Source organism: Cnephaeus nilssonii, assembly GCF_951640355.1.
Source record: "Cnephaeus nilssonii genome assembly, chromosome: 5".
Lineage (NCBI taxonomy): Eukaryota > Metazoa > Chordata > Mammalia > Chiroptera > Vespertilionidae > Cnephaeus > Cnephaeus nilssonii.
Window position 1 is genome coordinate 24,707,806 of NC_137076.1, and position 19,921 is coordinate 24,727,726.

Below are 19,921 nucleotides of genomic sequence, written 5' to 3' on the forward strand. Positions count from 1 at the left end.
AGCATCCAGGACTGACAGAAAAGTCAGATCGCTGGCCTCCCCTCTGTCTTCACCTGACAACTCCCACCCTCACCTTGTCATCAAGCACTCAGGATCAAGACGCAGTAGTCGTCCCCCCCCCCCCCGCCCCTCCGCCCAAGGTCTACAGGTTCATCTGCCTCTTTCTTACGGGGCTGCCCTCAAACCTTCAGCTCCTCCCTCCATCTCTATGAAGTGAGAAGTTTAACAGAAAAAGAGATTAGGTTGTCGCGCAAGCTTGGACGCATGCGCAATTTCCTCTCTGTCTCTTTTTTGGCGCTGCGGGGCAGTGAGTCCAAGAGAAATTTCCCGGCGGCGCGGAAGATGCGCGCCACTTCCGGCCGGGCTCCTAACAACGGGGGAGGCTGGTAACCAGGGAGGGGGGGATGGCGGAGCGGGCGCCCGAGGCAGAGGCGGAGGCTGAGGCGGGCGCAGGCGGGGAGGCAGCGGCCGAGGAGGGCGCGGCGGGCCGCAAGGCGCGGGGCCGGCCGCGACTCACGGAGTCGGACCGGGCCCGGCGGCGACTCGAGTCCCGGAAGAAGTACGACGTGAGGCGCGTGTACCTGGGCGAGGCGCACGGGCCCTGGGTGGACCTGCGGCGCCGCAGCGGCTGGAGCGACGCCAAGCTCGCCGCCTACCTCATCTCGCTGGAGCGCGGCCAGCGGAGCGGTCGGCACGGGTGAGGGGCCTCAGCCCGAGGGAGAGAGGAAGGGAGGGAGGGAGACGCCCCCATCCCCCGCTGAGCCTGGTCCCGCCCCCTCCGCTCAGGCTCTGCCCCTGGCACCTCTGAGCTCCGCCCAGCGGCCCGGCCTGGGTCTCCGACTACCGGTCCTGGGACGTGCCTCGCTCGCGGCCCCGCCTCCCGTCGCTCTGACCGCCCAATCCTAGGATGCGTCCATCCTCAACCCGCCTCCTGGGCGTTTGGCCCCGCCCTCTAAGCGCTGGCTGACCAATCCTGGTACGGGCTCCACCTCCAAGCGTTCTAACTGTGCTGTCCCTAGAGGAGCGGCCCCGCCTCCTGAGGCCTCAGTGGCCAGAGGTCCCCACTGTCCCTGGTGTTTCATAGGCCTCGTCCCCTACAATGTAGCCTGAGACTGGACAGCATGACTGCACACCCTGGGCCACCCAGCCCTGCCGCTCTTGAGGTTCCGATGCCCCAGCTAGGACAGAGTGGTCCCATTCCCACACCTCGCAATCCAGATCGCATTCCCCTAAACCTCTTGGCACCTCAGCCCAGGGAGACTCAGGTGAAGAGGAAGCCCTGAGTTAGCCACGCAGGTGGAAGGCAGAGAGAGGCCTTTGCAGTCTCAATTTTGAGAATGAGCAGAGTTGGAATTTTTCGCTTCCAGCCTTATAGGCTGAGGTGATGATTAAATGAGTTAAACTACACAGCAAAGGCCTTAAGACAGTGCCACCACTTAGCATTCCAGGTATTAACTGTTAGGATGATGTTTGTTCTGTATTGCAAGCAGTTCTGTGACAAAATCCTTGTTCTGCTTGAATGTTTCTCTGGGGGGTAGGGAGGGGGCGGTTCTGAGGATCACGAAACAACCTGCCTCCTGCTGAAATTGTACCCACCTGCTTCTCAGGGTGGCAGGCTGGTTTATATGCCCAAGAGCAGGGCAGGAAATGCTAGGTGCTTGAAAAATCTCAAGCCAATGTTCCACTATTGGAATTTCTGATTCAGTTAGTCTGATGGAGCTGCAGACCCTGTATTTTTTTATGCAAAGCTTCCAAGGAGACTTGATGTGCAGCTGGAGAACCACTGGCCAGAGGGAGCCCCTGGAGGTTCCTAAGCTGAAAGTGGTATTTGCGGAACTTGGTTTGGCTGAGCAGGGGCTGTGTGTGCAGGACTAGGGCAGGGGCACTGAAACAACCCAGGCAGTGTGTGGCAAAAACTTGGCCCAGGGCCCATGGGTAGTTGGGAAAATACATTAACCTGGGTGAGGGATATCCTATAGGGAATAGCCATGACCAGAAGTAGGAGGTCAAATTATTTCAGTTGTTCAATTATTTATAACCTGTCTTGTACCTAGAAGGATTTCAGTTCAAGGGCTGTGAAACATGAACACAAAAGCAGAAGTTAAAATCAGGGTGAAAAGAGAAAGGGAAATGAGTGGCACAGTGAGGCCATGATCAGTGCTGTTGGATTGAAGCATTAAGTCACAGGGGACATGACAAGGGCAGTTTTGTGGCACGATAAGGTAAACGTCTGACCAGAGGGATTCAAGAGGCGTAAAGTGGGAATGGTGAATGGAATTTGCCTTGGTGCTTTCTAGTGGGAAAAGGGAAACAATGGTCATAGTGGGATTTCCAGTGCTTCTTCATTTGTTTAAGGAACATTTAATGAGCACCTACTATGTGCCAGGTGCTCATTAAATGCCAGGGTACAGAAATGAACAAAACAAAGGTAACTGCCTCATGGAGTTGACATAAAGGGCAGAGGGTAGAGGCTTTTCTAGTGTGCAAAGGCTTGTCTGCTGCAGATAAGAAACAATAAATTATGTAGCATGTGAGAGATTGATGGAAGCTATGGAAAAAACAAAAGTGAAATAAGGGAAGAGGAATCAGGAGTGTGAGCTGGAAGTTTAAATAGGGTATTAGGGTGGAGTCACCTTGAGAAAATAGCATTTAAGTATACAGCTGAAGGAGGCCAGGGCGAGCCGTGCGGATATTCAGGGGAAGAGTGTTGTAAGAAGAAGGAATAGCAAGTGCAAAGGCCTGGAGACGGGACCCTGTCTGGTGCCCTGATATGTACATGGCACAGTGAGGGGAACGTGTGGCTGCAGCACAATGAGGAGTGGGAGAAGATGAAGGCAGGGAGGTGCAAGGAGGACTGATTTTTTCTTCTAGTGAAAAAAATCTAGTGGGAGCTCTGGTGGGATTTTTTTTTTTTTTTTGCCTTTGTTAAGTGCAGAATTTTGAGTTCCCTTTATAAGTGCAGAGAAGTCATGTATCTGGCTTAGATGTTTAAAGAAGCACTCCTCAGGGTGTGTGTGGTGGGAGGAATGGGTGGGGTATGAGTTAAAAGAAGGTTGGCCAAGAGTTGACAGTTATTAACGCTGGTGATGGGTTCAAGGAAGTTCACTCTACTCCTCTCTAGCTTTGTATGTGTTTGCATTTTTCTTTTCACATCTTAAACTCCTAACAAGAAAATCAAAAGAATCATCCTGACTCCTATGTTGAGGCTGTGGGAGGGGAGGGCAGGAGGAAGAAGGTGACTACGCTGGTTCAGGTGAGCCAAGGTGGGGCCAGCCTCGAGCAGGGTCATAGGGACATGGAGAGAAGTGGTTGAACTTGGGACCGGCAGTGTTCTCTGGTGGGTGTGGATATGAAAGATGCCCCAGGTTTGAGCCCGAGCACCCGGAAAGTTGCAGTTGCTGTTAACTGAGAAGGGCTATGTTGGGGGACAAAATGACAGCTTGCATGTGAGACTCCTACATGGGGTGTCAGGGAGGTGGTGGAGGTGCTGTTGTGGTGGGGAGAGAGCCAATAGGAGATGCAAATGTGGGATCACCAGGGTGGTGATGGTATGGTGATGGATGCACACGGACCGAGCACACAGGTCTGAGCCCATTGCCATTCCCGGTGCTTCCAGAAGTCAGGGAGATGAGAAAGAAGCAGCAGCTTGGGAGGCAGGTGGAGGAACAGGGAGGGTGGCGTCCTGGAGGCTAAGGGTCAAATACTGGGGGGCCGAATGAGGCAGCCATCCCTGGTGGCTGTAACTGGGCAGTCTGTGGCATGGTGGAGAAAAACGCTGCCCTGAGGGGCTCAAGGGAGACGAAGGAGCAGACATGGAAACCAAGAGTGTAGACAACTCAGTCGAAGAGTGGTCAAGGAATGGGGCAAAAGTTGGTAGTGAAGAGGCTCAAGGTAATTTTAACCCAAGATGTTAGAAATACCAGCTTGTTTGGATGCTGGTGGGAATATCAAGTCAAAAGTGAAATCGAAGGGCAGAGGAGAGCAAGGGACTGTTGTTGCTGGCCACCGCTTGGGGCTGGCCACTGAGAGGAAAGTACAGCCAGGCCCTGGAAGAGCCTCCACACTGTTGTCCTCAGATGCAGGTGGTGGCCACTGCGGGGAGTCACAAAGATGGTAGGACTTGGAGAAGCAGGCAGTGGGGGGACGTAGTTTGGGTTGAAGGAGAAAGTGCTGTGTTAAGGTCAGAATGTGGCCTGACTTCCTTTAATCCTCACAGCAACTCTGTGTGGGAGGCACTGCTGTTGTCCCACTTCACAGATTAAGAAACAGTGTCAGAGGGGATGACACTGCTTGAGATTGCACAGCCAGTCAATAACAGAGATGAGACTTGAATGGGATCTGACCAACGCCAAGCCTATTCCCACCACAAACACTTGCCTTCTCAGCACCCCAGTCATGGCAAGGCCTTGAGTGATTGTAGGTGGCATGGTTGTTTGGACTTGGGTTTGGGGAAGGATCTGGCAGCCTGGCCCCTTAGAGGGGGTAGAGGTTCCTGGGATGGGGAGAGGGAAGTAGATCCCAGGGCAGAGGTCAGAGCCTGGGGCAGGAAGGACAAAGGAGCCCCGAGGAGCTGTCCTGGGACCAAACAGTGAGGTGTGGCGGCTGAGAATTGTTATCAAGCTGGATAGGGGACCGAGGGGATGGGCAGTGGAGCTGAGGAGAGACCCTGGATTGGCTGCCAGGGTATTTGTGGTAAGAGCATGGCCCTGGCCACAGCAGGGAGGTCAATGTTCTAGGGCCTGGCTCTGTGATAATATTAATAACCATAATGATCATTGTCACCATTTGCTGAATGATTACTAATTGCCAGAGCTGCACCAAGCTTTTTACAATACGTATAATCTCATACCAACCTCATAAGGGGAAACGGAGGCACAGGGCAGCAAGGTCACTCACCCAGGGTCACAACGCTTTCTGCTGCAGTTTAGAAGAAGAACAAGGAAACAGCCAGGGTGAAGGGAGCAGACCTGGAAGCCTGGTGGCAGGAAGGCAGAGGGAAGCCCCTACCAGGTCTGAGAGAGATGGCTCCAATGTGCCTGCCCTCAGTCTGTGTAGAGCCAGTGCTGGGCCATAGCCACGTGGCCCGAGTGGAGTCAGGAACCCATCCGGCAGACCTGATGGCCGTCCCGGTGAGGGAGGCCATGAGAGCCTGGGCTTTGGGTCTGGCCCTGTCAAGGCATTAGGGGTCAGTTAATTAAATTGACCAAATATAACAGGCTAATTTTTAAGTTGATAATTTCGTATGGTCCTGAGATGATGTTATACCTATCCAAATGGCCTTTGGCAGATAAAAGGTTCCCCACTCCTGATCCGGAGGTTCAACTAGGGAAAGATCTCCCAGACCCCCTCACAGTGTTGGCAGAATTCACATGCTCGTGGTTGTAGGACTGGGGTCCCTGCGGTCTTGCTGGCTGTCGGCAGGACTGCTCTCAGCTCCCAGAGGCCATTTGTTCTCAGGTCCTTGCTACATAGCCCCTCATAGTCCCCTCACATCCTCAGCCTCTGATTTCTGATATCTGCTGGATCTTTGTAAGGGCTCTCTGATTAAATCAGGCCCACCTCAGTAAGTTCCCTCTTGATTAATTCAGTCACCTAGCCACGGGAATGGTATCCATTCATATTCACAGGCGTGCCCCACTGGTGGGGAGAGGATTATGCAGGGTGTGGGATCATGGGGCCAGGAGAGGTCAGAACGAGGTACTGACTTTATGCCCCTTTCTGACCTCTCCACTCCCTGGCCACGGGACCCTGGGCTTGTGGTCTGACCTCTCTGAGCCTCAGTTTCCCACTCTGTGAGGTGGGTGAGGATACTAGACTCCCCTCTAAGGGCTGTTGTCCATGTGGGAGAGAACCCAATGAAGGGCCATGAGAACAGACGCAGGAAGCAGAAGCTAACATCTTGCCCCACAGCAGGATGCAGGGTAGCTGTCATTATCTCATCATCAGTCAGGCTCTGCGTCACTCCCCCTGCCTCTCTCTGTTACAGGAAGCCTTGGGAGCAGGTCCCCAAAAAGCCAAAGAGGAAGAAAAGTAAGTGGGGCTACAGCCAGGGGGGAGGGGTGGGTCTTGGGAGTTACTGGCTTTGTTGTTCCCTCCTTCCTGGCCTCCCTCGCTCCCTCATTCTCTGAGACCATTTATGGAGAGCCTGCATGTGCCAGGCACTGGGTGGAACAGGGCAGACCCAGCCCTGCCCTCACTGAGCCCACAGTCTCCTGGGAAAGACAAGGGACAGGCTGAGCAGGGCTGGGACGGAAGGGGGAGGTAGATTAGGGCACTGGGGCCCAGAGGAGGGACCCCACCCAGCCCAGGCTGGGACCCACTGAAGGAACCTGTGCTGTGCCCAGCAGGGGTGCCCTCATCATCTCTCATCATCCCCATCTTACACATATAGAACCCAGGAAGACCTAGTCACTGCCCCAGGCTGCACAGCTGGAAAGTGGCAGGGCCAGCTGCAAACTCAGGTCCTCACATCTCCAAAGTAGTCCCCTTAGCTCCTCTGCTCTCCTGCTGGTGTGTGGGAGTCAGCCAGGGAAGAGCCAGGCAGAGCAGAGGGAACAGCTTGTGCCAGGGCCTAAAGGGCATATTGTGTGCCAGGCTCAAGGGGAGCTGGGCGTGGGCAGTCAGAGCAGAGGCCTGGAGCACATCCCTCCTGCCCCTGAGCACGGGGGCTGTGGGTCTCGAGCTACGTCCACCAGGGTGAGAGCCAGCTGTCCAGGGACAGCCTTCTGGTGGCAGTGAGCCCCTCCCACTGTCATAGTTCTCAGGGACCAGGTGAGCTAAGACTGTGACCCCAAATCCCAACGGGGTGGGGATGAAGATAAGGAGGCAAGTGCTAGGCTAGGGAGGTGGCTTGCTGGTGGTGTCCCCATGGTTGTCACTGTGTTGGAGGCTCTGGGCACCATCCCTAGGCCCAAGGACCTTTCCTGGGCCCGCTCCTCATCTAGCCTGGAAGGTCGGAGGCACTCCTTCCCACTTTGTTGAGGGACCAGGATCATCACACATATCGCTGGTACCAATTCTTAGGCACTCACAGCCCCTTTCTGTGCCCTGTCAATGTCTTCACTCTCTAACCTCTTCCCTGTCAGCCTTCAGAAAACGGGGACCCTTATTCTCCCCTGACCAGATGGGTCAACTGAGGTTCAGAGAAGCCAAGTCACTTGCCCGGAGCCACCCAGCTAGGAGTGGTAGAGACAGGATTTGAACCCTGGTGGTCAGGCTCCACTATCCCCACCCCCTCACAATATGCGCTCATCTAGCACCTACTGTACGTAGGTGCTGAGTATGCAGAAGGAACCACACAGATACCATAAGTGGCCCTGTCCTTAGGGAGCTGCCATCTAGTGTGGGAGATGAGCAAGAAACATGAAAACAAATAAGCATAGATAGTATCTAGGTGCTACCTGGAGAGAAAGGAAGCAGGTCAGCTAGAGGGACAGGGAAGAGAGGATGGCTGGCCAAGGGAAGACCTGAGTGAAGGTGGAGGTGGCAGGGCAATTACCTGGTGACAGAGGACACAGCCAATGCAAGGGCTCTGAGGCTGGCCCCGGGAGAAGGCCCCGAGGCTGGAGGGGGTGAGCAAGAGGCAGGGTGTGAGGAGGTGAGGACGCAGGCGACTGGGCAGAATGTGTAGACCTCTGGGAGGAGTGTGACTTTTCCACCCAGTGAGGTGGGTGCTATGGAAACTTCTGAGCGGAGGAGGGATGTGACCTGACTCAATGTTCACAGGCGTCCACTGGTGTCTCTGGAAGGAATAGACTGTAGGAGGCCAGGGTGGGAGCAGGGGCAGGCCAGGGGACTGATTGTAACAATAAGAAGCAGCTAACAATGACTGTGCACCTTCATGGCCAGGCCCCACTGTTTATATGACTGTTCATCCAGTGAGGACAGTCTCTGTTATCTCCAGGGTGGCTCATCTCTCTGAGCCTCAGTTTCTTTACTTATAAACGGGACAGGCCTGGACAGGGTTCAGGACATTGTCTCAACCCCCAAGAGCCAGAAGGCCCGGGTGGTTGTAGGGGCCACACTACCCTGAGTGGCCTAGCCATACTCCTCATGCCTGACCCGGCCCTGTGTGCACAGGGCGTCGGCGCAATGTGAACTGCCTGAAGAATGTGGTGATCTGGTACGAGGACCACAAGCACCGCTGTCCGTATGAGCCACACCTGGCCGAGCTGGACCCCACCTTCGGCCTGTACACCACAGCCGTGTGGCAGTGTGAAGCCGGCCACCGCTACTTTCAAGACCTGCACTCACCCCTGAAGCCACTCAGCGACTCAGACCCCGACAGTGACAAAGGTGGGTCCACAGAGTGAGGGCATAGAGTCACCCTGGACTGCCCGCCCTCCTGGGTCTTGCTAGCCTTAGGCCAGTATCATAAACTTCTCAGCAACTAGATGGCACAGGTGCTGGCTTCAGGGACAGAGCGCAGACTCCGTGCAGCCTGCAGTCTCTGAGCCCTTACAGATCCCAAGACACAGTTCCCGCTTTACAGCGACAGCTGCGGCACAGGGCAGTTTGCCCACCTGTGCCCAAGGCCAGGCTCAGGCAGGGCTGGACTTGGGGTCCAGGAAACCTGGCTTAGTAGCGGGAGGGAGGGTTGGGTGCTGGGCCTCAGACTCCACAGGGTGGCTCTTCTCTCTTGGCCTCTTCCTCCCTCCTCTATTTTCTCCAGCCCTTTCTCAGGTTCAAGGTCTGTCTCTACCAGTCTCATCCTCTTTCCCTCTCTCCATCCTCCTCTCCTCCTCACTTCCTGTTCTTTGCTCTCTATCTCTCTCATCCTGTCCCTGTTTTGTCCTCTCTCTCGCTCTGTCTTCAGTCTCCTTCCTTTCCTTTCCTCCCCACATTGTCTTTCTGTGTCTCCCCTCCATCTCACACCCTTTCCATCTCTCATTTTCTACCCTCTGTCACCCTGCCCTTCCCATCTCTGTTCCTGCTCCTCTCCTGCCATTCCACATTGGTCACACCCAGGGGCTGGCTGCCAGCTCAGGACTGGGAGGGACTCAGTTACGAAGGTCCAGGAAGACCTGGTGGAGGAGCAAGGGTATGCTCTGGGTAGCGAGGGGTTGCCCACCTGCCTCAGAAGCTTGGCATGAGCTGTGAGAAGAAATGTGAGGCCCGCAGATAGGTGCCCTGCCAGGGCTGAGGGTGAGGTCAGTCACCAGGGCTGAGTCCGAGCTGGCAGGCATTTGGAGCAGATGGCATCCCAGCTGGTGAGGGGAAGCCGTGGGCGAGAGGTGTTCCAGGTGGGCACCCTGGCCAACAGCCATCCCATTGTGTATCAGTCAGGTTCCCACTGTGAACCTGCCCCTCAGCCATCCTGTCCTGTACTCCGCTCCAGGCCCACCCCAGAACTCCCCGAGTCCTCCCCACAGTCCTGTCATTAGACCCACTGAGCAGTCGAGGAAACTAGGGTTTTGGGAGTAACATGACTGGCCCATCTGGTGATGGATCCAGCTTGGATGGGGTGACACCCAGAGGAGGTCTCTTGCACCCCAACCTAACTTTTACAATAGCAGCTTCTGGGGCTGGGCCCTTGGGAATGAACACTGGGATCAATTCCAGGTCTGCTCTGGCTGCTGGGGGCTGGCGAGAGAGTGCTGTGCCCCAGGCCTGCCCTCTTCCCTCAAGCAGCACTCTTATCTGCTCTGCGCCTGGGGCAGCCTGCCGCCTCTCACTCAGTAACAAGACCCCTCCCTCCCCCGAGGGACTGTGGGAAGCCAGGGGTGCACGGTCATTTCTGTTGTGAGTGTTGTTATCATCTTGAGCAAGATCCAGTGTCAGCCTTAGCAGCAGGTGCTGCACTCAGGGACCCAGGGACCCAGCTCTGCTCCCAACTCATTAGGTGATAGCCCCTTCTTCAGGGTGCAGCCAGGGCTCATCCCGTTACAGGGTGTTGGAAGGATGAGCTGATCCCCATACTGTTCCTGTTGCCATCCCAGGGCCTGCCTCGTGGATGGGGCAATTGGGAATTAAAGATAGTGGAACACATTGGTAGGGTGCTTTCTCCAAGCCTGGTACTGTCCTAAGTCCTTTACATGTATTTACTCATTAAATACCCAGAGTACTCCCTGAGGTAGGTACCAAGATATCTCCAGGCCCAGATGGGTTACATAAGGCCCTATAATTACACAGCTGGAAGAGCAAGCACTGAGACCCCCTCCCCCTGCTGCAGTCTGGCTCCAGTGCCTGCACTCTCCGTGTGACCCTCTGGGGTATACAATGTGTGGTTCCCAGACAGTGTGCCCCAACTGTCCCGAGTGTGTAATCTAAAGGACAATCACTCCTTTTGCCTGTGCCCAGCTTCTCCCTGTGTGGGTAAGATGTTATCCCCCTTGGCCTTCATCACAGCCTTGGTCGGAGAGTCGTTCATTTTTGCAAACGTGTTGCTCATTGTGTACCATATAGCCTCTGGGCGCTGGGGACTGCACAGGGACTCCCGTCCTTGTGGAGTTTACTGTCTAGAGGGGAAGCACACAGTAAACAAGGTAGACAAGTAAAATCCAGACACTGGAATATGGGAAGTATTTGGGGGAGAAGTAAAGGAGAGAAAAGGGTGCTATTTGAGACAAGGTGGTCAGAGGCCTCCTTGAAAAAAACACCATTGATGAAGGGTCTGATGAAGATAAGAAAGGGAGACCATACAGGTGTCTGAGAGAAAAGGGTTCAGGTAGGAAGTGGCAAGTGCAAAGGCCCTGAGGCAGAAAGCTGTCGAGTGTCTCAGAGCTCAGGAGGGAGGTCAGCGCTGGAGAGGAGGTGCAAGCCATGTTACCTGCAGTGAGAGCTTTGGCTGCTATGCCAAGTGAATTGGGAAGGGTATTTTTTAATATTTTTATTTATTTATTTCAGAGAGGAATGGAGAGGGAGAGGGAGATAGAAACATCAATGATGAGAGTCATTGATTGGCTGCCTCCTGCACACCCCCTACTGGGGATCAAACCCACAACCCGGGCATGTGCCCTTGACCGGAATTGAATCGGGGACCTTTCAGTCCACAGGCCAACGCTCTGTCCACTGAGCCAAACTGGCGAGGACGGTTTTTTTTTTGTGTTTTTTTAATGATAAGCATTGTATGATAGTTTGACAGCATTTTTTCTTTCTTTTTTTAATAATATATATATATATATATATATATATATATATATATATATATAGATAGATAGATATAGATATATAGATATATAGATATATAGATATATATATATTTTTTTAAATATATATTTTATTGATTTTTTACAGAGAGGAAGGGAGAGGGATAGAGAGTCAGAAACATCGATGGGAGAGAAACATCGATCAGCTGCCTCCTGCACACCTCCTACTGGGGATGTGCCCGCAACCAAGGTACATGCCCTTGACCGGAATCGAACCTGGGACCTTTCAGTTCGCAGGCCGACGCTCTATCCACTGAGCCAAACTGGTTAGGGCTATAATATATTTTTATTGATTTCAGAGAGGGAGAGAGAGATAGAACCATTAATGATGAGAGAGAGTCATTGATTGGCTGCCTCCTGCATGCCCCCTACTGGGGATTGAGCCCACAACCCGCACATGTGCCCTGGACCAGAATTGAACCCGGGACCCTTCAGTCTGTAGGCCAATGCTCTATCCACTGAGCCAAACTGGCTAGGACTGGGAAGGGTATTAACTGAAGTAAGGCCAGCTGCTGAAATACACACGCCTGCAAATTGCCTTCCATCCCAGGACCCAGGTTCTTTCCGTCCTGTGGCTCCAGCTTCCTCTGAGTTCTGATCATCTCTCATCATCCCCATCTTACACATATAGAATCCAGGAAGACCTAGTCACTGGTTCATGAACCACTCACATTTCATTGGGACTCAGCCATATGGCCACACCTATCTGCAAGAAATGCTAGGAAATGTAGTCCATTTCGGTGCCAGAAGGAAGAGACACTGGTTTAGTGAGCAGCTGGCCTCTCTCTTTCACAGAAAGTGACGAGCAGGTTCTCAAAGAGGGATATGACCTGAGTAGGTGTTCACAAACTCCCTCTGGCCACTGTAGGGAGGACAGGGGGGTGGGGGAGACGGTGAGGGGGGGGAGCTGGGGGAGCTGGGGGACCAGGGAGAAGGGACTGCATGGTTCAGGCAGGGGATGATGGGGCCATGACCAGGTGTGTGCGGGCGAGGTGGGAGAAGCTGTTGGCCTTTGGATGTATTTCGGATGCAGCACCAATAGGTTTTGCTGACAGATTGGAAGTAGGCGTGAGAAAGGGAGAAGTCAAGGATAGCCCCAGGTCTTGGCCTGAGCAACTAGAACAGAGCTGCCCTCTGGGAAAGGGACATCCATGAATGCTGCAGGCTTTTTCTGAGAAGGCTCAGAGCCCAGAGTTGCTGAGAGGAGTGTGAGACGCCTGTGAGATCCCCTTGGGGGGTGGGTCAGCAGAGAAGGCGGTGGGATGTAATAGTCTGCAGCTCCACAGGAGGTCTGGATGGAGCTGCTCACATGGCAGCACCGGGGTATAGGTAGTGGCAGCACAATAAAAGTAGATACTTGATCTTGGTTCTTAATTCCTGGCACAGAGCTCCTAAAACGCTTGGAATTCCCTGAGAGAGAGGAATGCTTTTCGTTACCCTGAGTCCTGTTTCGGAAGGAGCCCCTTTGAAACACACCTGGGCTCTGTGCTAACGAGGTGACTCAGGGAGGGACCCTTAGGCAGCTTCAGGAGGAGGGCTGGTCACCAAAAAGACCAAACACATGATTAGAGGCGCAATCTCTCTCAGCCCCACACCCAGTCCCCGGGGCTGTGGACAGGGCCTGGAGGTTGGATTATTAAAGCCTCTTGAACAGTGTGGTTCAGAGAGTTTCCGGGTTGGTGAACATGTGGAGGCATGGAGAGGGTGACACACCTGGAGAGGGCATGGCAGCTCCGTGACCCCGCCCCTGTACCTTGCCCTGTGCATCTCTTCCATCCGGCGGTTGCTGAGTTTTGTCCTTTATAATAAAACTGTCATCAGAAGTGAAACATTTTCTTGAGTCCCATGAGCCATTCTAGCAAATTATCAAACCTGAACATGGGGTCGTGGGAACTCCTGGTCAATAGGTAGGAGGGCAAGTGGCCTGGGACTTACAGGTGACCTGGGGTTTGCAGCTGGCATCTGAAGTGGAGTCGTTCTTCTGGGGTCTGATGCTGACTCCAAGTGGGTAGTGTGGAAATTGTATTGAACTGCTGGACACGCAGCTGGTGTCAGAATCAGGGTAGGATTTAACACCATCAGCCCGGCTGAACCCCTGGGGTGATCTGATCGGAGCACTCAGGAGAGGCCCCAGCTAGAACCTTCCAGACCTTTAAGAGCAGAAGAGGCTGTGAAGGAGCCACCACGGAGGAGTCAGGAAACTGGAGCGGGCCAGAGGCAAAGGGAGGAGAGCATCTTTGAGGAGTAGGGGTGATTGAGGAGGGTGGGGACTGAGAAGTGACCACTGTTCGTGCCAGTGAGGAGTCGCAGCACCCAGCCCCTTGTGAGTCTTCAACAAACACCAGCTGCTGCCGCCACTATTGTAACCATCTCTTTCCTCTGTCACCACAGTGGACAACGGCCTGGGGGCCGGCAGCTCCAACTCGTCCAGCTCCTGCTCTGGCTCTGACTCTGAGGAGCCCCCTGAAGGCCAGCCAACCAAGGTGACAGTTGCAGCAGCTGCTGTTACCCCCACCAGCCCAGCGGGCAGCAGTGGGCTCATCACGCAAGAGGGTGTGCACATCCCTTTCGACGTCCACCACGTGGAGAGCCTGGCTGAGCAGGGCACCGCACTGTGCCCCAACCCAGCAGGCAGCGGGCCGGAAGCCCTGGAGACTGTGGTGTGTGTGCCAGTGCCCATGCAAGTGGGCCCGGGCCCTGGCACCCTTTTTGAGAACATGCCCCAGGAGGCACTGGGCGAGGTGGTAGCCAGCTGTCCCATGCCAGGCATGGTGCCTGGCTCTCAGGTGATCATCATCGCAGGCCCAGGCTATGATGCTCTCACGGCTGAGGGCATCCACCTCAACGTGGCAGCAGGCAGCAGTGCGCCCAGCGGGGGCCTGGGTGACGAGGTGCCCTGCACCATGATGGAGGGTGTGGCAGCCTACACCCAGACGGAGCCTGAGGGCAGCCAGCCCAGCGCTATGGACCCCACCACCGTGGCAGGCATGGAGACCAAGAAAGGTCTGGGGGACCATGCTAGTCTGGGGGTGTTGGGAGAACCTGGGAGGGGGAGGGCGAGGAGGGGCCCCAGAGTGGGCTCCTCGAAAGCCTTAGTCCCCACGGACACCTGCCCTGTGTCACCCCGTAGAGAAGGAGGACCTGTACATGCTTAAGAAGGAGGAGAAGGAGGAGCCGGTGGCTCCAGAGCTGGCAGAGCTGGCAGCGACAGTGCCCGAGAGTGCAGAGCCTGAGGCAGAGGCAGACGGGGAGGAGCTGGACAGCAGTGACATGTCAGCCATCATCTATGAGATCCCCAAGGAGCCTGAGAAGTGGGTGTCAGGCGGGCGGGGCATGGTGAGGACTGGCTGGTGTGGGAGCCCTAACGCCATGGGCCTTCCTCTCCAGGAGGCGGAGGAGCAAGCGGTCACGGGTGATGGACGCCGACGGCCTGCTCGAGATGTTCCACTGTCCCTACGAGGGCTGCAGCCAGGTGTATGTGGCTCTCAGTAGTTTCCAGGTGAGACTACCCCCCAAATGGCTGGGCAGGGTCTGCTTCTGTGTCCAGCAGCCTGTGGCTGGTGGAGAGCCCCACCAGCCCCCAGCAGGTGCCACGGGCCCGCCTCCCACATGCCCGCCTCCCACATGCCCACCCGCCTCCAGCATACCTGTCCTGCCTCACCAGCCACAGCCTCTCTGCACCCCCAGTGGCTGCCTGCTCCTGGCCTGGAGGCGCCCCCCACACTCTTGCTCTTCTAGCTGCCCAAACTCCTACTACCTCTGCCCACGCCACCCTCTTGGCTCAGGATGCCCTTCTACCAGGAGGCCCACCCTGGTCCCCCAGGGTGGTAGGGCCTGCAAGCCTCAGGTCACTATACCACCAAGATGTACCTGCAGGTTGCCCACTGGGCCTGAGACACCCCAACGGCAGAGACAGGGCCTTATCATATCCCCACTCTGGGCAAAGGAGGTGTCACAAGTTGGCCCTTGAATTTGCCAAATCATGTTTTCATTAAGCACATATTGAGCACCTCCCAGTGCCAAGCCTGGTGCTGGGCACTGAAGCTACCAGTGTACTAGCGAGTTAAAGAACAAAGGAAGACCCAGCCAGCGTGGCTCAGTGGTTGAACATCGACCTGTGAACCAGGAGGTCACGGTTAGATTCCCAGTCAGGGTACATGCCCGGGTTGCGGGTTCAATTCCCAGTGTGAGGGGTTCAGGGATCAATGGTTCTCATCATTGATGTTTCTATCTGTCTTTCTCTGTCTCTTCCTCTCTGAAATCAGTAAAAATATATTTTAAAAAAAACAACACAAAGGAAAGAGTGATTGAGGGCTTTCTGCTCCAGGCCCGGTGGGGGAGGGGGCAGTATAGCACCATGGCAAAAGAGCCTGCTGTGGACTGACAGCCCTAGAATCCAGTCCCAGCCCTGCCACTGCCCAGCTGTGAGACACCAGGCAAACTACTGAGCCTCTGGAGACTCAGTTTCCCCATCCATAAACGGCTAATGGCGGGGCCCTTCACAGGGTTATGACAAGCTTCACTGATGCCCTAACCCAGAGCCTGGCTGGAGTAGATGCTCAGTAAAACTGGTCCCAGTTGTGTCCCTGGGCCCCAACTCGGAGCTGGCAGTCCATCCTAAGGACAAGGGCACGCCTCTTCCCTCCTCCAGTGAAGTTGCCCCAGCCTGCCTCCCAGCAGCCCTCACCTGTCCCTATAGCACCCACCGCACCACTCCTGTCCCTCTCGTCTCCAGAACCATGTCAACCTGGTGCATCGAAAAGGGAAGACCAAAGTGTGCCCTCACCCTGGCTGTGGCAAGAAGTTCTATTTATCCAACCACCTAAGGCGACACATGATCATCCACTCAGGTAAGGCCCTAGGGCACAGGGGCCTGAGCCTTGGAGCCAGAGCGGGTTCAGGCAGGGTCAAGCCTGGGCACAGGACTGCCTTTCTCAGTTTTCTGCCTGTCCCCACATGGACTAGCTTGAGATGGTGGAAGTGAAGCACTTAACCTGGAGCCCACGGGGCACCTCCCTGAGGCTGCACGGCTGGAACTGTGTCAAGAGAGCAGAGCGAGATTGAAGAGTGAGCTGCATAAGCCACAGTGACACTGACTGTTACAACTCACGTGGAGCTAGGCCCATGGGCCTCCTGACTCCTCCAAGCAGATCTCAGGCTGGAGCAGTTCCAGGGCTGAACCACCTGAAGGGGCATCAGGCTAGGAACAGGGCCTGTTTCTTCTGCTCCACACACCTCCTTGACCCAGAGTGTGGCTGCGACACAGCAGCCAGCGCTGGTGCCTGTGCCCAGCGGGAGGGCATGGATTTGGACTTTTTGAGATCAGAACTTTGGATTTTTATGTGAAATTGTGCCAAAGTCCAAATATCGGGGTCAAATTCAAACCCATCTGCACCCTGTGCTCCTCAGGAACCGAGTTCACATTCCATCTCTGCCTGGGACGTTCCTGGGCAGCGGCCATGAGCCTCCCCTTTATTAGCCTCTCTGGTTATTGGACTTGACATTCAAACCTGGAGGGAGTGGGGGTTTGGTTCACCTGCGCCCTACCTGGTCTCTCTAGTGCAGTGGAGACACTCCACAGCCCCCCCCACCCCCGCCAAGGGCGGAGTCCTCAGCCTGTGTTTCCCCAGGTGTCCGGGAATTCACCTGTGAGACCTGTGGCAAATCCTTCAAAAGGAAGAACCACCTGGAGGTACACCGGCGCACACACACCGGCGAGACACCCCTGCAGTGAGTGACAGGCGTCCCAAGAGGGTACTAGGAGGGAGGAGATCCGGGCCTGGACCAGCACAGAGCAGGTCCCACAGGCGAGCTCCATCCTGGGGTTGCCATACCAAATTCCATCTGCACTCCAGTCCCAGATGGCGCCAGCCCTTTCCGGGGCCGGCCCTGCCCTCTCTGACTGTGCCCTGACTCCTGGCAGGTGCGAGATCTGCGGCTACCAGTGCCGGCAGCGTGCTTCGCTCAACTGGCACATGAAGAAGCACACAGCAGAGGTGCAGTACAATTTCACGTGTGAGCGCTGCGGGAAGCGTTTCGAGAAGTTGGACAGCATCAAGTTCCACACTCTCAAAAGTCACCCAGACCACAAACCCACCTGAGCCACCTTACCAATGACCGTCCCTATTTATTTGTCCACTCTGATGCCACTCCTGGGCCTACTGGGCCTGGACTGCCATGGGGCCACCCCGCAGGCGGGAAGGTGATGCCCCTGCCCCGCCCAGGGCTGGTCCCCCCCCCCCCCCTTCTCTGGAGCTGGCGATGGGGGCCGCACTGCTGGAACTGTGTCAAGAGCAGAGCAAGATTAAAGAGTGAGAAAGTAGATGCCCTCCCCCTAGACCTGGATGATTTGGGGGTGAGGGGGTCTCTTCTCCAACCTGGTCCCATCCTGAGCAAGGCCTGGGGTGAGGGTGGGAAGTAGGGGAAGTCATACTGGCAGACCAGGGACCTTTCCCTCTGCCTCGGTTGCCTGAGCAACCCTGAACACTCGATCCTCACAGGGCCAGGGCTGGGGGTTTGGGGACCCAAGGAAGCCACTTGACATCTCCCAGGACTTGATCCTGACTCAGTGCCAATTTCTCATGGGTCACTCATTCCCCACCCTAGAGAGGTCAGGGACCAATTGGGGAGATGTTAAGTAAACCCTTAAGACATCTATGACTTGAGACAAGCACCATGCAGAAAATAGTGTATTAGTTTTTGGGGGTGCTGTTTAGGTCAGTGGTCAGGTAGTATTTGAACATAGATCAGAATGACACGGTTCCATCCCAGAAGAAAGCTGAGGGAGGCAAATCCCAGGCTGAAGGAACAGCCGGTGCCAAAACCCCGAAGTAGAATGGGCTCGGAGTGTTCCTGGGACAGGAAGCCGCGGGGGAAGGGAGTTGGCATCGGCGGCGGGGCGGCTGCTCTGGTCCCATTACCTGGAGGATACTGAGGCCACCTCCTCAGCCCGTAGTCTGCCAGGGAGAGGGGCGGGGAGTGAAACCAGGCTACACAGCCGCCAGGTGGCGCACAAGCTGCATGGGCCAGTATGGCCGCAGCCACGTGACCCTGGGGACCACAGCCGCGAGCAGGACAAGGGCCCTGGAGAGCCCCACGGCGAGCCGCGCAGGTTGCCCCCACCAGCTCCTCACCAGTTCTTGGAGCTTGGCCTCAGCTAACGCCTCATTTTACACTTCTAATCGGGGTCTACCCCAGCCAGGGACAGAAATGTCGGCGAGGAAGAACGAGTCCGGCCGCTGGGGCCGCTCTTCCGAGAGCCGCCCCCTCTCCCCCCCAGGCTCTCTCTTAGTTGTCTCCGCACAGCGGGAGCCAGCAGTTTCCATGGGAACCGCAGTCGGGTCTGCGGGCCCAGGAGTAGCCCCTTCCAGGCCAAGCACAGCTTCTGATCCCATTGGAGCCGGGAGGATCAGGGGGTGGGGAACAAGCCATCGGTCCGGGTCTCTACAGTCCGGCGCCACATTGCCCTGCCAAACCCTAGAAGGGCCACCCGGGGTCCCGCACCGCCACCGCCCAGGCTTTGCGGGCCACTATGATTGGCCTCCCTCTCCATCAGCGTGGCCGCGCGCTCTGCTGCTCGGGTTCTCATTGGCTCAACCTCGAGGGCGTTCCTGATTGGTCAAAATAGGCTCCTCTCGCAGGGTTTGATGACACTCTTGGACTGTCTGGAGGCTAAAAGGGCGTGCTGGGACGAGGATAGGGTGGGAGCTGCCACTCTCAGGTTTAGAGGGTCGTGCCTACCCCGCCCGCAAGAGCACGGGTTGGGGCCATCGGGCCGCTGTCTGTGGTGCTGAAGGCCGTCCGACGTAAACATGCACCAAAGGTGATGTGCCACCTTCTATCGCCTTAGTAGCGTCCAGGTTCCCCCAGCAGAAAGGGAGATGACTCCGCGGTCGGACCAATCGTGAGCTCGGAAAGCCAGGACATTCTGCTAGCAGATCAGCCCACCCCAATTTATGTTGTCCCAGAATGCCCAGTGGTTTCCCAGGGCTGCAGGGCACCAGCAAGGTTTGCCTGGAATCCTAAGTCCCAAACCTCGTTCCCCACTTTGCAGTAGTGCCAAGTGCCCCTGCATTGTGGGGTGCCAGTCCACAGCTTTTGAACCCTAGAGACACCTAGCCTACAGGGTACCAGTTCCTTCTGCAGGAAGACTAGGACCCCCAGCCTTCCTCACCTTCCTCCCTTGGCATTAGGAGACTACACCCGGTCCCCCCAAATCTGGGGACCCAGGCCTTTGCCTATTGAAGTCTTGGATCCTGGTTCCTTTCCAGTCTTCTTGCGAACAGCACCTCAGGGAGGTCGTACAATGGGTCACAGATACCTCCTCTCCCTCTTCGCTACTCCAGCTCCAGGTGCTGGACAGAGGAGAGCCTGCCCTGTCTTCCGGTTAGAAAGCCCTTCCTAAAAGGGGTGCCCGGCAGGAAGTAGGGTCCGCTGAGTCAAAAGAGCCGGAATCTGGCAATACTAGTCCCCAGAAATCGAGTCCGGGCCAGCGCGCTCGCTTCCACCTGCCGCGCCGTCGGGCGCCGCGAGGAGGTGGGGCTTGGTTGCTGCAACCAATGAGCGACGCCGGCGCTGGCAGCTGCAGATATAAAGGGCTGGGGGCGGCGGCGGCGCGGCCCAGATCGCGGAGCGCGCAGCGCGGGCAGGAGGGTGGGAGGGAGGGCGGGCGAGGGGAGAGGACTGAGCATCCAGAACCCGACTAGCCCGGCTGAGGGGCAGCGGCGAAAGGCAGAGCGCCGCGATCTCTCTTGGAAAGCGCAAACTCCCCGGGC

At 56.0% G+C, this 19,921-nt stretch overlaps 1 protein-coding gene across 1 annotated transcript; it reads left to right on the forward strand.

The window, feature by feature from the left end:
- The first annotated feature begins 181 nt into the window (after window positions 1-181).
- On the forward strand, window positions 182-18,760 carry ZNF653 (zinc finger protein 653). Its single transcript, XM_079771592.1, has 9 exons — window positions 182-697; window positions 5,987-6,030; window positions 8,080-8,295; window positions 13,539-14,150; window positions 14,278-14,458; window positions 14,535-14,646; window positions 15,883-15,997; window positions 16,778-16,877; window positions 17,071-18,760. The coding sequence occupies exons 1-9, from the start codon at window positions 405-407 to the stop codon at window positions 17,246-17,248; spliced, it is 1,851 nt and encodes a 616-aa protein (XP_079627718.1). The 5' UTR covers window positions 182-404; the 3' UTR covers window positions 17,249-18,760.
- Window positions 18,761-19,921: the final 1,161 nt, after the last annotated feature.

Bases quoted from the DNA above. Each gene is read 5' to 3' on its own strand.
- ZNF653 (XM_079771592.1), top strand. From the start codon at position 405: ATGGCGGAGCGGGCGCCCGAGGCAGAGGCGGAGGCTGAGGCGGGCGCA. The intron at 14,459-14,534 runs GTGGGTGTCAGG...CTTCCTCTCCAG, and splicing joins ATCCCCAAGGAGCCTGAGAA to GAGGCGGAGGAGCAAGCGGT. The intron at 15,998-16,777 runs GTAAGGCCCTAG...GTGTTTCCCCAG, and splicing joins ACACATGATCATCCACTCAG to GTGTCCGGGAATTCACCTGT.